Source organism: Aquarana catesbeiana, linkage group LG02 (assembly GCF_042186555.1).
Source record: "Aquarana catesbeiana isolate 2022-GZ linkage group LG02, ASM4218655v1, whole genome shotgun sequence".
In the NCBI taxonomy this organism is placed as follows: domain Eukaryota; kingdom Metazoa; phylum Chordata; class Amphibia; order Anura; family Ranidae; genus Aquarana; species Aquarana catesbeiana.
The window spans coordinates 529893067-529907346 of record NC_133325.1 but is presented as its reverse complement, the minus strand read 5'-3'; the positions used below and the strand labels follow the sequence as shown (position 1 = coordinate 529907346).

The 14280-nt window shown below is 45.6% G+C and overlaps 1 protein-coding gene across 2 annotated transcripts in view; it reads left to right on the top strand.

Annotated features, from left to right (window-relative positions):
* The first annotated feature begins 750 nt into the window (after positions 1 to 750).
* SNRPE (small nuclear ribonucleoprotein polypeptide E) overlaps positions 751 to 14280 on the top strand; it is a 63643-nt gene continuing 50113 nt past the window's right edge. Inside the window, exons 1-3 of one of the 2 annotated variants that reach the window (XM_073615844.1) lie at positions 751 to 906; positions 1278 to 1304; positions 1413 to 1475. In XM_073615844.1, the coding sequence (XP_073471945.1) occupies positions 853 to 906; positions 1278 to 1304; positions 1413 to 1475 (144 nt within the window). In that variant the 5' untranslated portion in view covers positions 751 to 852. Of the gene's footprint in view, positions 919 to 1277; positions 1305 to 1412; positions 1476 to 14280 lie in introns of both variants that reach the window. The other variant, XM_073615845.1, reaches the window with a different exon arrangement.

The window sequence follows — 14280 nt, the reverse complement described above, 5'->3', positions numbered from 1 at the left end:
GCCTATTTAATTGGCTATCTGGTAAGTCTACATCTTTTAAGGTGATGGATTCTCATTGTTTCACATTTTATGAAGATTCGTCATTGGGTGTTGCACTATTATCATTGGGCTGATTTCAACTGTTTTTGGACTCCTTGTTCTCTGTGTCTGTACACATTTAATTTGAGCATTCAGACTATAGACTTTGAGTTTGGAGAGTTTATTATTATTGTTCATTTTGGTGCGATGCGCTTACTTGCAATTCATTTTGGTGTTTTGGTTTGTAGCTTTTTTTTGTTTTTTATATCACATATTTTTTGGTTTATCACAGCGCAGCTCCCTATGTTCCACTGATTTTTTTGTGTTGTATATCACTTTGAGCTGCCGCTTTAGTTATATACTAAATAGCGCATTTTTTTGATATAGTAAAATACAGTATTTAAATCCGTCTGACTGTTTAGATGTTGAATTTTAAAAGCAGCAGAGTGCCTGCTGATATCACAGGTTTGCTAATATGACAGAACACCGCTGCTTTAAAAAATCAACATCAAAATAGTCTAAGGGATTTGAAAATTCTGAATTTCACTAAATAAGCTAAGTTTACTGTTAAAAATAAGTTTGGAATGCAAGACTCCGGTGGGTGTAACAAGATGTCCGCTTGCCGCCTTCTTACTGTATTCTTACTGTGGACGAGTGCGGGGTGTAGCAAGATGGCGACGACAAAACGTCACTTCCGGTACAAATGCTGACGGGTCTCCAAATCTGACGAATCAGTTCGCATAATCCTGTTCTTCCGTTTCCTGGGCGAGTCAAGTGTTTCGATTGGCCCATCCTTTTGTGGCCATTAGAACAGCTTCGAACCTCGCGACGAGAATGGCTTACCGTGGACAGGGACAAAAAGTGCAGAAAGTGATGGTTCAGCCCATCGTATCTTTTTATGTGTGTGTCTCTGTCTCAATGTTGCAATGGTGAATTATTAACGCTGTTCGGAAAATTACTTGTTTGCAAGTGAAGCAGAAACTGATAATGTAGTGAAGCAAAAATGTTCGATTGCACGTGTTTGGACGGCTTTTGTGTCTTGCCGGTGCTTCTATTTGGTTAATAATACATGGGAGATAGTTTATGTTTTTGCAGTACATTTTACTTTTGATCCAGATTATGAGGGTTTTTTTTTCCTTAAATATATGTGCCACAGTCAACACACTCCCCTCTTCCCTTTTTTTTTTATTTTTTTATTTATTTATTTATTTTTTTTAATTTGTTTTTTTCTTCAGTTTTCCTTAATCTAAATTTACTAGAACCTGATCTTCAGATATCTTCAAAATGTAGGTATATTTTTAATGACTTTTTTTTTCTTTTATTCTTTTTCCCTGTGATCTTGCATTGTTTGTGTTTTAACCTTATGGTAAATATTTTTCTCTGCATTCTTCCAGAGATCACGGATCCAAGTGTGGCTTTATGAGCAAGTGAGCATGCGCATAGAAGGTTGCATCATTGTAAGTGTGTAGTTTTGGTCTCCCCCCCCCCCCCCCCCCCATGTGTGACACTGTACTAATCTGGGGGGTTTCGATTACCCAAGAGGTCAACAAGTTCAGGTGGGTGCGGAGGTGGATTACTTATTGTTATTGTCTTTGTTAGTTCACAAGATCACATGATTGGGCAATTTACTGTACTAGGCACTTTATGTTGCATGTGGATTTGATTGCACTTTAAGGTTAAAGGAGTGCGGTCATATATCCCTTAACCACTACACATCCGCGCTATGGCCGAATGACGGCCACAGCGCGGACCTGAATTCCCGGGAGGCCTCCCCTGTGCGCGCTCCCTGAAGGGCGCGCGCAGGGCGCGCTGCGATCACCGAGTCACAGAGACTCGGCTGATCACCGATCTAAGGAAGGGGCCGGTCCCGGCCCCTTACCATGTGATCAGCTGTCAGCCAATGACAGCTGATCACATGATGTAAACAAAAGATCGGTAATCGTGTTTTTTTTTTTTTTTTTTTTTTTTTTTTTTTTTTTACTCACGCTAACAGCGTGAGTAGAAAAAAAAGCCGATCACCGGCTCGGATGTGAGGGACATCGGTCCCCAAGTGGAAGAGGCACATCTGCCTCATCAGTGCCCATCACTGCCACCCATCAGTGCCCATCACTGCCGCCTCATCAGCGTACATCAATGAAGGAGAAAAATGACCCGTTTTTAAATTTTTTTTTATAACAAAATATAAAAAAATAATTTTTTTTTTTTTTTTAATTCGGTTTTTTACATTTTCTTTAACAAAAAGTAAAAACTGCAGAGGTGATCAAATACCACCAAAAGAAAGCTCTATTTGTGGTGAGAAAATGATAAAAATTTCATTTGGGTACAGTGTTGTATGACCGGGCAATTGTCATTCAAAATGCATCAGCGCTGAAAGCTGAAAATTGGTCTGGCTAGGAGGGGGGTTTAAGTGCCCTGTAAGCAAGTGGTTAAGAAGGCAGCCCCCTAAACCTTTTTGGCACCAGGGAATGGTTTTGTGGCAGCCAATGTTCCCAGGGGCCGTGTGTGTGTGTGTGTGTGTGTGTGTGTGTGTGTGTGTGTGTGTGTGGTTCTGGTGAACAGGTCGGGGGATGGGATATTCAGGGAGTCTGTCCTCAGCCCCATTCACACCACACAACCCCCTTTAAATCGCAGTTCCACCTTTTGAAGCAGTCCTACAGCTTCCTCAGTTCCCCTTCACATCACAGCCCCCTTTACATTACAGTGCAGTCCCCTTTACATTATTAAAGAAGAGGCTGTCCTTTAAAGGGGTACTGTAATGATTACAGTGCCCCTAGCAATCACAGCCTCCTCCATCACAGTGCCCCTGCCGTCTGCCACCTCCTCTCTAACATCACATTTCCCCATTCCAGACTCTGTCTCTTGCACAGGACTTCTACCTGTTATCAGTCCGTGTGTCGGCTCCCGCCAACCCACCAACAATGTCATCCTATTAGGGCAGGGGGTGGGAGGAGCTCTCCATTCGATCTGGAGCCGTGAGAGGGCACATGGGCATGGCTGCACACCACCTGCTTTTTTTTTTTTTTTTTAATCTGTTGGGCCTGGTTCACCCTGCCCCAACATGGAAGTTGCACTAATTCCGACCTGACTTTACCCTGCAACTTCGGGGAGGCGGGGCATGGCAGGTTTTTTCTTTTGACGTGGGATTTCCGTTCAAGATCCTCAGCACAGGTTGGATCAGTTAAGATGATGATCCGACTTGCATTCAAATCAATGGGCTCAAATCATGCCCAAGTCGGACAAAAGTAGTGCAGGAACCTTTTTCAAAGTCGGACGGACACAAGTACGACCAGTTAAGATGGCTCTCATAGGGAAGCAATGATGTTGACATGTAATGCGACTTGTGCTCTCGACGTCGGAGCGTATGTCGGACCAGTGTGAACTGGCCCTTAACGTGAGAATACTAAACAAACAACTCAAAATTTAGAAATGGACATTTCTGACATTTCCAAAAAAAAAAAAAAAAATCTGTGACCAGTAAAGAGTCACTCCCTCTGCTTTTTTTTTTTTTTTTTTTTTTTCCTTCAATAAGTTATAAGCCTTCCGTTCATGGAGTCTGTTTGTTTCTTGATCTATTGACAATCAACTTTTTTTGTGCAGCAGCAACCACAGCCTCCCATACACTGTTCAGAGAGATGTACTGTTTTCCTTCACCGTAAATCTCCTGTTTAAGAAGGGCCCACAATCGGGTTTAGGTCAGGTGAGGAAGGGGGCAATGTCATTATTCTTTCATCTTTAAGGCCTTTACTGGCTAGCCATGCACCAGAGTACTTCAATGCATGCGATGGAGCATTGTCCTGGATAAATATTATGGTCTTCTTGAAAAGATGCAGACTTTTTTTCTCCCCTTGTCTTTCAGGACAGCACCTGGAGAGAGCGCAGCTCCACCCACTTTTCCCAGGAAACACTGCAGTCAGTTTTTTCTATAAAGACTGGACGCTTCCACCATGGCCTCAGTTGTTCACAGAGTACCTCCAGCCATGCTGAAATTAGATAAGCAAAACATAGCAATAACACCACATGTTACACAAACCATTAGGGCGGGTCATCTGTGCTGTCCTGAAAGACTCGTAGAAATACCGTTACCGGTAAGTCTAACTAGGGTTTTTCTCCCCTCATCTTTCAGGACAGCACCTGGAGATGATAAGAGAGTACTTACTCTAGGGTGGGACCACCGCCTGCAGGACCTTCCTGCCAAACGATTGTTCCAATGCTGATAGCAAGTCCAACCTGTAGTGGCGGGTGAAGGTGGAGAAGCTTGTCCACGTGGCCGCTTTACAGATCCGACCTGGAGAAGCCCCTGCTCTTTCCGCCCAGGACGTTGCTACTGCCCTTGTTGAATGGGCCATTATCCCCGTGGGAGGATCAGCCCCTGAAGCTTTATAGGCTTCATTAATAGCCATTCTTAGCCATCTGCCTATAGTGCTTTTGGAAGCGCTATGACCCTTACGAGATCCAGAGAAAAGAATAAAAAGAGAATTCGACTTCCTAAAGTCTCTCGTGATTTCTAAATAACGAAGTAAACATCTTCTCACATCCAGAGTATGAAAAGACTCCTCTTTAGAGTTGGATGGTGTAGGACAAAAAGTAGGTAAAATTATCTCTTGTGCTCTCAGTTTTTTCTTTAAAGACCGGACGCTTCCACCATGGCCTCAGTTGTAGTGTTTCCTCCGCCATGGTGGAAGCGCTGCAGGGAGCCAGGGGGTGTGCTGCGCTTTCTCCAGGTGGAGAGAGTTGGGGGCATACCGGTATTTCGTTCTTTTTTTTCTGTGCAGACCAGCCCAGCTTCCTCCCTTTACGTGTGGGGGTTGCTCCGGTGTCCTCCCCTCTTCATACCCGGCGAGGGTCAGGCTGCTGGGGGTCCCTGCTCCCTCAGACCGGCGGCTAGCTGGGGAGGAGCGGCGTCTCCTCTTCATCCCCAATGCTCAGCCTTCCGGGTTCCAGTGGCGAGCGCGGGACCTCGCGCGACGCGGCTTCCGGTCGCTGGAACGCAGGAGGAGAGGGCAGGTCGCGTTTGGCTGACATAATTTCCGGCCCTCGCAGCGGCGAGCGGACCGGGAAACTTTAAATACAGGCACCTGACACCATTGGGAATCCGGGCAGCATGGAGGAGGAACAATTGGTAGTGGCAGGAGCAGGAGCCACACAAGTCAGCCAGGCCCAGGTAAGCGGGGACAGCGGTCTCTGTATCTTACTCTAATGGGCATGTTTTAGTTTCCCTCTTTGCTAAATTCTGGGAATTTTAAAGAGCCTGCAACACTCTTCCTGTGTATTGAAGCAGGAAGTAAGTGTGTTTAATGATTGTGAAGTAAATCTGTGGGGGGATTTACTGGCTGAGTTTAAGTAGAGGGGTTAAAGTGTTAGCTCCTCCATTTTTTCAGCATGCTGTTTGTTTGTAGGGTAAAAAATTCTACATACGGTGTTATTTGCTTATGTATTTCAGAAGGCAAAAGAAAAGACCAAACATTCCTCTTTTTCTGTTAAAAAAAAATGCCCATCTTGTAAAAATGTGCTTAAAGAGTCTTGGGCAAAAGTGTTATGCAAAGGATGTATTGCAGACTTAGTGAAAGAGGGATCCATTCCTACCACACCTGTGGTTCAGCAAGATTTACTGAGCTCTTTTAGAAAAGATTTGGCTGATACTTTTGAATCATTCAAATCTTATCTTGACAAACGTCCAGCTGCAGGTAGCAGCTCAGTACCTCGTTCACAGTCCTCTGTCTCTGCATACAGAGGGGGCAGTGACTCGGAAGAGGAAGATCGTAGCGTGGCTACAGAATCTGAGGAAGAAGCAGAGGAAGAGAAAGACTCTTCTTCTTCTTCTTCTCGCTATAAATTATCCTTAGAGGAGGTGGACGATCTGTTAAAAACTATCCACACTACTCTAAATATTACAGAGGATAAAACCCTGCTTTCGTTACATGACAAAATGTTTCAAGGCATGGGTGAAGTGAAGCACAGGGTGTTTCCGGTGCATAAGTTTCTGTCAGAAACAGTTAAAAGGGAATGGAAGGACCCAGAGAAGGCCCCTTTCTTTTCTAGATCCCTCAAACCCAGGTTTCCCTTTGAAGAAGATGGCACACAGGTCTGGAACAAAAAACCTAGACTGGATGGGGCTTTCTCTCAAGTATCGAGAAACACTGACCTTGCGTTTGAGGACATGGGTATCCTCAAGGATCCCATGGATAAAAGGGCCGACTCCTTGCTGAAAAAAGCTTGGGACTCCACCCTAGCAAATCTAAGCCAGCTATGGCCTCAACAGTAGTGGCCAGAAACCTAGAGCATTGGCTGGAACAACTAAAAGATCACATCGAGGCAGGTACCCCTCGTAAAGATCTTTTAGAGACATTACCGGTACTACTAAAAGCAGTAGGATATACAGCAGATGCTTCAGCTGAATCAGTCAGGATGTCAGCTAGATCCTCTGCCTTAATTAATTCAACACGTAGAGCTTTATGGGTCAAGACTTGGACCGGAGATACAGCCTCAAAGACCAAGCTGTGTGGTCTACCCTTTGAAGGGGATTTGGTTTTTGGCCCGGGGCTTGAAGCCATACTGGAAAGAACGGCTGACAAGAAAAAGGCCTTCCCCATTAAGAAAAAGGTGATCCCTCAGGGCAGTAAAAATTTTCGTCCTTTTCGAAAAACCTCAGATACAAAGGAGACAGGTTATAAAAGACCTTGGAGGCCTCAGAGAGGCAGGGGCAAGTCAGGAGTGCTATTTCGCCCCCCTACCCCGAATACAAAAAGCCAGTGACTGTCCTCCGACTGTGGGAGCAAGGTTACAGACCTTCTTTCCAGAATGGCAGAGGATAACAGACAGTCCGTTTATCCTTAAAACCATAAAAGAGGGTTACGGACTGGAGTTTTCACAACCACCTCCGGTTTGGCTTTTCATAACTCAAGCTCCCAGAGATCCAGGAAAGCTTGCAGCTATGACTACAATTCTACAGGAATTATTTCAGCAAAAGGTGATCATAAATGTTCCCCCCAAAGAAGTGGAACAGGGGTGCTATTCGCACATATTTCTGGTAAAGAAGCCTTCAGGCAAATTCAGATTAATTCTGAACCTGAAGATTCTCAACAGATCTGTCAGGTACAAAAAATTCAAGATGGATACGATCTTTTCGGTGAGGGATCTCCTGATCCCAAACTGTTTTATGGTATCCATAGACCTGAGGGATGCATATCTCCATGTGCCTATAGCTCCAGCATCACAAAAACACCTCAGATTTGCAATCAGGATGGGAGAGTCTATCATACATCTTCAGTTCAGAGCTCTCCCTTTCTGGCTGTCATCCTCTCCGAGGATATTCACGAAGATCCTGGCAGAGGCCTTAGCCCCTCTCAGAGTAGAGGGAATCTCGATTGTCCCATATTTAGATGATCTTCTATTATTTGCCAAAACAAGGCATATATTGGAAAAGGATCTGGAAAGGACAAAGGGACATCTGGAGAGCCTGGGCTGGTTAATAAACAAAGAGAAATCAAACATGATTCCATCCCAGAGAATAAAGTTTCTAGGTTACACGATAGATTCCATACAGGAGAGAATCTTCCTCCCAGAGGAAAAGTTTGTAAAACTTCAGGGTGCGGTAAAAAAGACCCAGACAAACCTGCCGATTTCTATGAGGGCAGCTATGTCCGTCTTGGGGCTCCTTACTGCAGCGATACCAGCAGTACAGTGGGCACGTTTACACGCAAGGGATCTTCAGCAGACAATCTTGAAAAATTGGTCCTATGGAGAGTCCCTAGAAAAAATGATAATATCCCCCCGAGTTCAGAGGAAACTCTGGTGGTGGAGGAGTCACTCTAATCTGGTTGGGGGGCCTGCTCTGGTGTTTCCCCCGCGAGAAGAGGTTAACAACGGATGTGAGTTCCTGGGGTTGGGGCGCCCACCTGGAAGGGCAGATGGCTCAGGGGAATTGGACGAACAGGGAAGCCAGGAGATCATCCAATTGGAGGGAGCTAAGGGCTATTCTCGGACTATGGGCTTTCGAGAAACTAGTCCAGGGGCACCATGTTCAAATACTATCAGATAATGCCACAGCAGTGGCATATGTGACAAGACAAGGAGGTAGGAGAAGCAAAGTCTTGCTAGCCTTGTCCCTTCAGATTCTATCCTGGGCAGAAAACAATTTAAAGTCCCTAACAGCGGTACACTTAAAAAGGGGATCTGAATCTAGTGGCCGACTTTCTAAGCAGAGAAAGGATACTAGAGGCAGAGTGGAGTCTAAACAAGGAGGTATTCCAAAAATTAACAGAGAAATGGGAAACTCCTCAAATAGACCTGTTCGCATCCCAGAAGAATTCAAAGGTGAAAGCCTATTATTCACTAAACAGGCAAGATCAAGCGAGAGGGCTGAATGCGCTGGCACAACCGTGGAACTTCCACTTGTGCTATGCCTTTCCCCCCTTTCAAATGATCCCTTTTTGGTTCTAAAGAAATTTACAACAAGAGTTCACAAGTATGATTCTAGTGGCTCCTTTTTGGCCCAAAAGGCCCTGGTTTGCAACTATACAGAGGATGGCGGTGGAACCTCACTGGGTCCTTCCACTTCAGAAAGATCTCTTAACCCAGGTTCCCCTTCAGCATTCAAATATCAACCAGCTCAAGCTGACGGGGTGGTTACTGAAGAGCAGATTCTAAAAAGAAAAGGCTTCTCAGACAAACTGGTGTCGACCCTGTTAAGTAGCCATAAAAAGGTTACCAGAGGTATTTATTTTAAAACATGGAAGCGGTTTAATTCCTGGTGCATGACTGAAAAATGTTCACCACAGGAATTGCCTTCAATATTAGAGTTTCTCAATGAAGGAATGGGGATGGGTTTGGCAGCCAGTACCCTAAAAGTGCAAGTGGCTGCATTGTCGGTTTTTCTTGAAAGAAAGTTGTCTCAAGAGCCGTTTATAATTAGATTTTTTAAAGCATTGGCCAGGCTTAGGCCAATACCTTTTTAAATCCTTTCCTAAATGGGATTTATCATTGGTGCTACAGGGGTTGACCAAATCACCTTTTGAGCCCCCAGAGGAAGCAACTATAAAATTATGGTCGCTCAAATTAGTCCTGTTGGTAGCAGTTACCTCGGCCAGAAGAGTTAGTGAATTACAAGCTCTATCTATAATAGAACCCTTTTGCTTTATATTTCCAGACCGGGTAGTGCTGAAAACTGACCCAGGTTTTTTGCCAAAAGTTGCAACCGTTTTTCATAGGGCACAAGAGATAATTTTACCTACTTTTTGTCCTACACCATCCAACTCTAAAGAGGAGTCTTTTCATACTCTGGATGTGAGAAGATGTTTACTTCGTTATTTAGAAATCACGAGAGACTTTAGGAAGTCGAATTCTCTTTTTATTCTTTTCTCTGGATCTCGTAAGGGTCATAGCGCTTCCAAAAGCACTATAGGCAGATGGCTAAGAATGGCTATTAATGAAGCCTATAAAGCTTCAGGGGCTGATCCTCCCACGGGGATAATGGCCCATTCAACAAGGGCAGTAGCAACGTCCTGGGCGGAAAGAGCAGGGGCTTCTCCAGGTCGGATCTGTAAAGCGGCCACGTGGACAAGCTTCTCCACCTTCACCCGCCACTACAGGTTGGACTTGCTATCAGCATTGGAACAATCGTTTGGCAGGAAGGTCCTGCAGGCGGTGGTCCCACCCTAGAGTAAGTACTCTCTTATCATCTCCAGGTGCTGTCCTGAAAGACGAGGGGAGAAAAACCCTAGTTAGACTTACCGGTAACGGTATTTCTACGAGTCTTTCAGGACAGCACAGATGACCCGCCCTAATGGTTTGTGTAACATGTGGTGTTATTGCTATGTTTTGCTTATCTAATTTCAGCATGGCTGGAGGTACTCTGTGAACAACTGAGGCCATGGTGGAAGCGTCCAGTCTTTATAGAAAAAACTGACTGCAGTGTTTCCTGGGAAAAGTGGGTGGAGCTGCGCTCTCTCCAGGTGCTGTCCTGAAAGACTCGTAGAAATACCGTTACCGGTAAGTCTAACTAGGGTTTTTTTTTTTTTTTTTTTTCCTTTTACCACTGCTTGAAGAAAGTGGCTTCTAAAAACTGGCAATAGGTTTGGGAGATGATTTTTGTGTCCATCTTCAACCTGAAAAGGTCAAACTATCTCATCTTAAAAGGATAAGTTCACCTAAAAAAGATTTCTACCTGTCAGCGTATCTGCCTGACCGTACACAGATACTGTATACTGACAAATCTGAAGAAGATCAGCTGATCACTGGTGCAATGCTTTACAGACTCCAAAAAAAAAAAAAAAAAAATGTTCTAAAAACCCTCGGGCTGCAGGCCAGTGCCAGTCCATGGCCTGTTGGTGACCGGGCCGCACAGCAGGTGGTGTGCAGCCATGCCCATGTGCCCCCTCTCACGGCTCCAGATCGAATGGAGAGCACCTCCCACCCCCTGCCCTGCTAATAGGATGACATTGTTGGCTGGGTTGGCGGGAGCCGACACACGGACTGATAACAGGTAGAAGTCCTTTGCAGGAGACACAGAGTCTGGAATGGGGAAATGTGATGTTAGAGAGGAGGTGGCAGACGGCAGGAGCACTGTGATGGAGGAGGCTGTGATTGCTAGGGGCACTGTAAGATAAAGGGGACTGCACTGTAATCATTACAGTACCCCTTTACAGGGCAGCCTCTTCTTTAATAATGTAAAGGGGACTGTGATGTGAAGGGGAATTGAGGACACTGTAGGACTGCTTCAAAGGTGGAACTACGATTTAAAGGGGGTTGTGAGGTGTGAATGGGGCTGAGGACAGACTCCCTGAATATCCCATCCCCTGACCCGTTGACACCACACACACACACACACACACACTCCTTTTAACCTTAAAGTGCAATCAAATCCACATGCAACATAAAGTGCCTAGTACAGTAAATTGCCCAATCATGTGATCTTGTGAAGTAACAAAGACAATAAGTGATCCACCTCCGCACCCACCAGAACTTGTTGACCTCTTGGGTAATCGAAACCCCCAGATTAGTACAGTGTCACTATTTTTATTTATTTATTTAATTATATCTATCTATATCTCTTTTTTTAGAAAAAAAAATGTTTTTTTTTTTTTTTTTGAGTCTGTAAAGCTTTGCACCAGTGATCAGCTGATCTCCTTCAGATCTGTCAGTATATCTGTGCTCTTGGGCAGGCAGATACGCTGACAGGTAGAAATCACAGCTCACAGCGCCATGGTAATTCTTTGAGAACTACAAGCCGACAACCGAAAGGAGCCGTGTGAATGAATGATGCGGCCATGTGGGCAGAGCCCTGCATGGCCACGCTGATTTTAAAAAGTGACACCCAGTACGGGAAACTTTTTCTAGTACTGTTACCACAGGGAGGAGGGGGTTTAGCGGGCAATGGCTGCAGCATTGGGTGTTAGAGCAGTCATTAGTGGTGTACCACAAGGCTCTGTACTGGGTCTTGTTCTATTTAATCTATATGTAAGTGATATTCAGTGGGTATAGAAAAGAACCCCCCCCCCCCCCTTAAAATCGCACTTTGTTGCTTTGGACCACCTTTTACTTCTTGAATTTCAGCTCTAAGTCTGTTAGGATATGTATCTACTGACTTTGCAATTTTTGCCCACTCTTTGCAGAACTGCTCAAATTCAGTTAGATTTGCAGTTTGTGGACTGCAATCTTAAAGTAATTCCACAGATTTTCAATGGGGTTTAAGTCTGGCCTCTGACTAAGCCATGCAAGGACATTCACCTTTTTCTCTTTCAACCACTGTGTGGTAATTTTTGCTTTGGGTCATTGTAGGGTTGGGAGATTTTCCACAAAAAAAAAAATAAAAAATCTGCGATTTTCTTAAAAAAAACTCGATTCACGAATCGAGGTGTGTTTTTTTTTTTTTTCGGACACCGCTCCGGTCCTGAAGAGCTGCGGGCAAGAGTTTTTAGGCGAGGCCGCCGCTTTGGAGGAGGCCTCAGGGTGACTACATCTTGGATATTTGGGGTCCTGTCCTGGTCTGTATTTAGATATACGGTATGGTGTAAGGTATGATCTGTGGAGAATATATGAGTAAGGCGGTCAGAAAGCTTTGGAGATACAGATTTGCAGTTGGCGAGGGCCTCATCCCAGTCCTCCGTGCCCAGGTCAGTCCCCCATTTGGTTTTAAGTTAGTGGGCGGTAGCAGTGGCTGAAGGTGTTGTGAGGTATGTGTAAATGTAGGAGATTAGCTTTTTGGGGTCCCTTCCCAGCACGATGTCCACCAATAATGGCACCTCGAGGACTGGGATAGGGTCCCCGAACTGCGTGTTGAGTGCATGCCGGAGCTGGTGGTACCGGAAAAACATGTGGTTGGGCAAGGAGAAACTGTCCTTGAGGGTTTGGAATAGTTTAACCATTCCGTTGGCTACGACTTGGGATAGATATATAACGCTTTTATTTATCCATATTCCATGGTCAGGGATTGAAGCGAGTTCGGGCATGTGTGGATTGTCCCAGAGGGGTGTGTGAGAGTGGGGAAATGGTGCCTCTCCAAGTTGCATGGCAAGCTGCCAGATCCTACAGTGATGGAATAGCATGCGTTTCCTGTCTCCGGTTTGGGGTGAACCACGAGGACCACAAAACAAAATCTGAAATGGGGGGGATCAGCGGGCCTGGGGCCTGAGAGCAGGCCATAGTTGAGTAACGTTCATTGTCAGTGTGGTTGAAGTGGAAAAAATTAGAGATTTGGGACGCTATGTAGTATAGGGAGAGGTCCGGGAGTGCGACGCCACCCAGGCTGGTCGGGTATTTCAGGTCTCGCCATGACAGTTTGTGACGAGAGGAGCCCCATACTATACTAAACTATAATACTCCGTATTAAGGATAGATTCCATGGACTTAAATATACGTGGAGGGAGGTATAGTGGGGCATGCCAGAAGACATATAGAAGCTTGGGAAGGAGAATCATTTTGACCAAATTTATTCGGCCTATGACCCCAAGGGGGAGACGGGACCATACTTGTGTTTTGGCTTTCAGGACTGCATACAGGGGCTCGATGTTGAGGGAGACGTAGTCCAGCAGGGATCTGGAAATGTGAATGCCCAAGTATTTAATTTTACTAGCTCTAACCAGGGGGAGCTCAGCCTGGTCAGCACTGGGGAAGCCTAGGTCTATTGGGAGGGTTTGGGACTTGGACCAATTTATTTGAAGCCCTGAAAAGGATCCAAAGGCTGTAATGATTTGGAGAGCTGTATGGAGAGAGTGGCCAGCGTCTGCCAGGTATAGGAGCATATCGTCGGCGTACAAACTGATCACCTCTGTTAGCTGATTGCATTGGAGGCCCCTGATACCTGGGTGTTTCCTGAGAGCCGTGGCCAGAGGTTCAACTGCCAGAAAATACAGCAGGGGTGAGATGGGGCAGCCCTGGCGTGTACCACGAGATAGTGAGAACGGGGAGAAGATCCTACCATTTACCTGGATAGGTGCCGTAGGGGCTTGGTATAGTAGCTGTAACCATTTAATAATTTTGGCCCGAATCCAAACCTGTGAAGGCATTCCCACAAGTATCTCCACTCCACAGAGTCGAATGCCTTAGCGGCATCGAGACTGACCACAACTCTGGAGCCCACTTCTGTGTACTGGGATTGGAGGTTCATGTGGAGCTGCCTGAGGTTGAAAGCTGTGTTTTTCCCTGGCATGAACCCGATCTGATTAGGGTGTATAAGACTGGTAATTACTTTATTAAGGCGTATGGCGAGTATGTTAGCTAATATTTTAATGTCTAGTTGGAGAAGAGAGATGGGCCTGTAAGATTCAGGGAACAATGGGTTTTTGCCCGGCTTGGGTATAAGGGCAATAAGGGCTTCGTTCATAGATGGCGGAAGTGCATTGGAGTTATATATATGTGTGTGTAAAGTTTGCAGAGTTTGGGGGTGAGGATCTCGCTGAATTGCTTATAGAACTCGAGCGGGAGCCCATCCGAACCAGGCGCCTTAGATGTAGGGAGCTGTGCCAGAGCTTCTGTTATACAGTCAGTAGTTATGGGCGCCTCCAACTGTTCGACCTGCGACACTGTGAGTGTGGGGAAAGTGGTAGTTTGTAAGAGTGCTGTTAGTTCGTCCTGGGAGTATTGTGTGGTGGAGGAGTACAGGTCAGAGTAGAAACTCCTGAACTCCTCAGCCACTTGGTCAGGGTCAGTGATCGTGCATCCAGAGGCGGACTGAAGAGAGACCACTACTGGGGGTTTGTGGTTGTCCAGGTGGGCCATATAAGCTAGGAGCTTGCCTGCTCGTTCGCCGTGCTCAAATATTCGTTG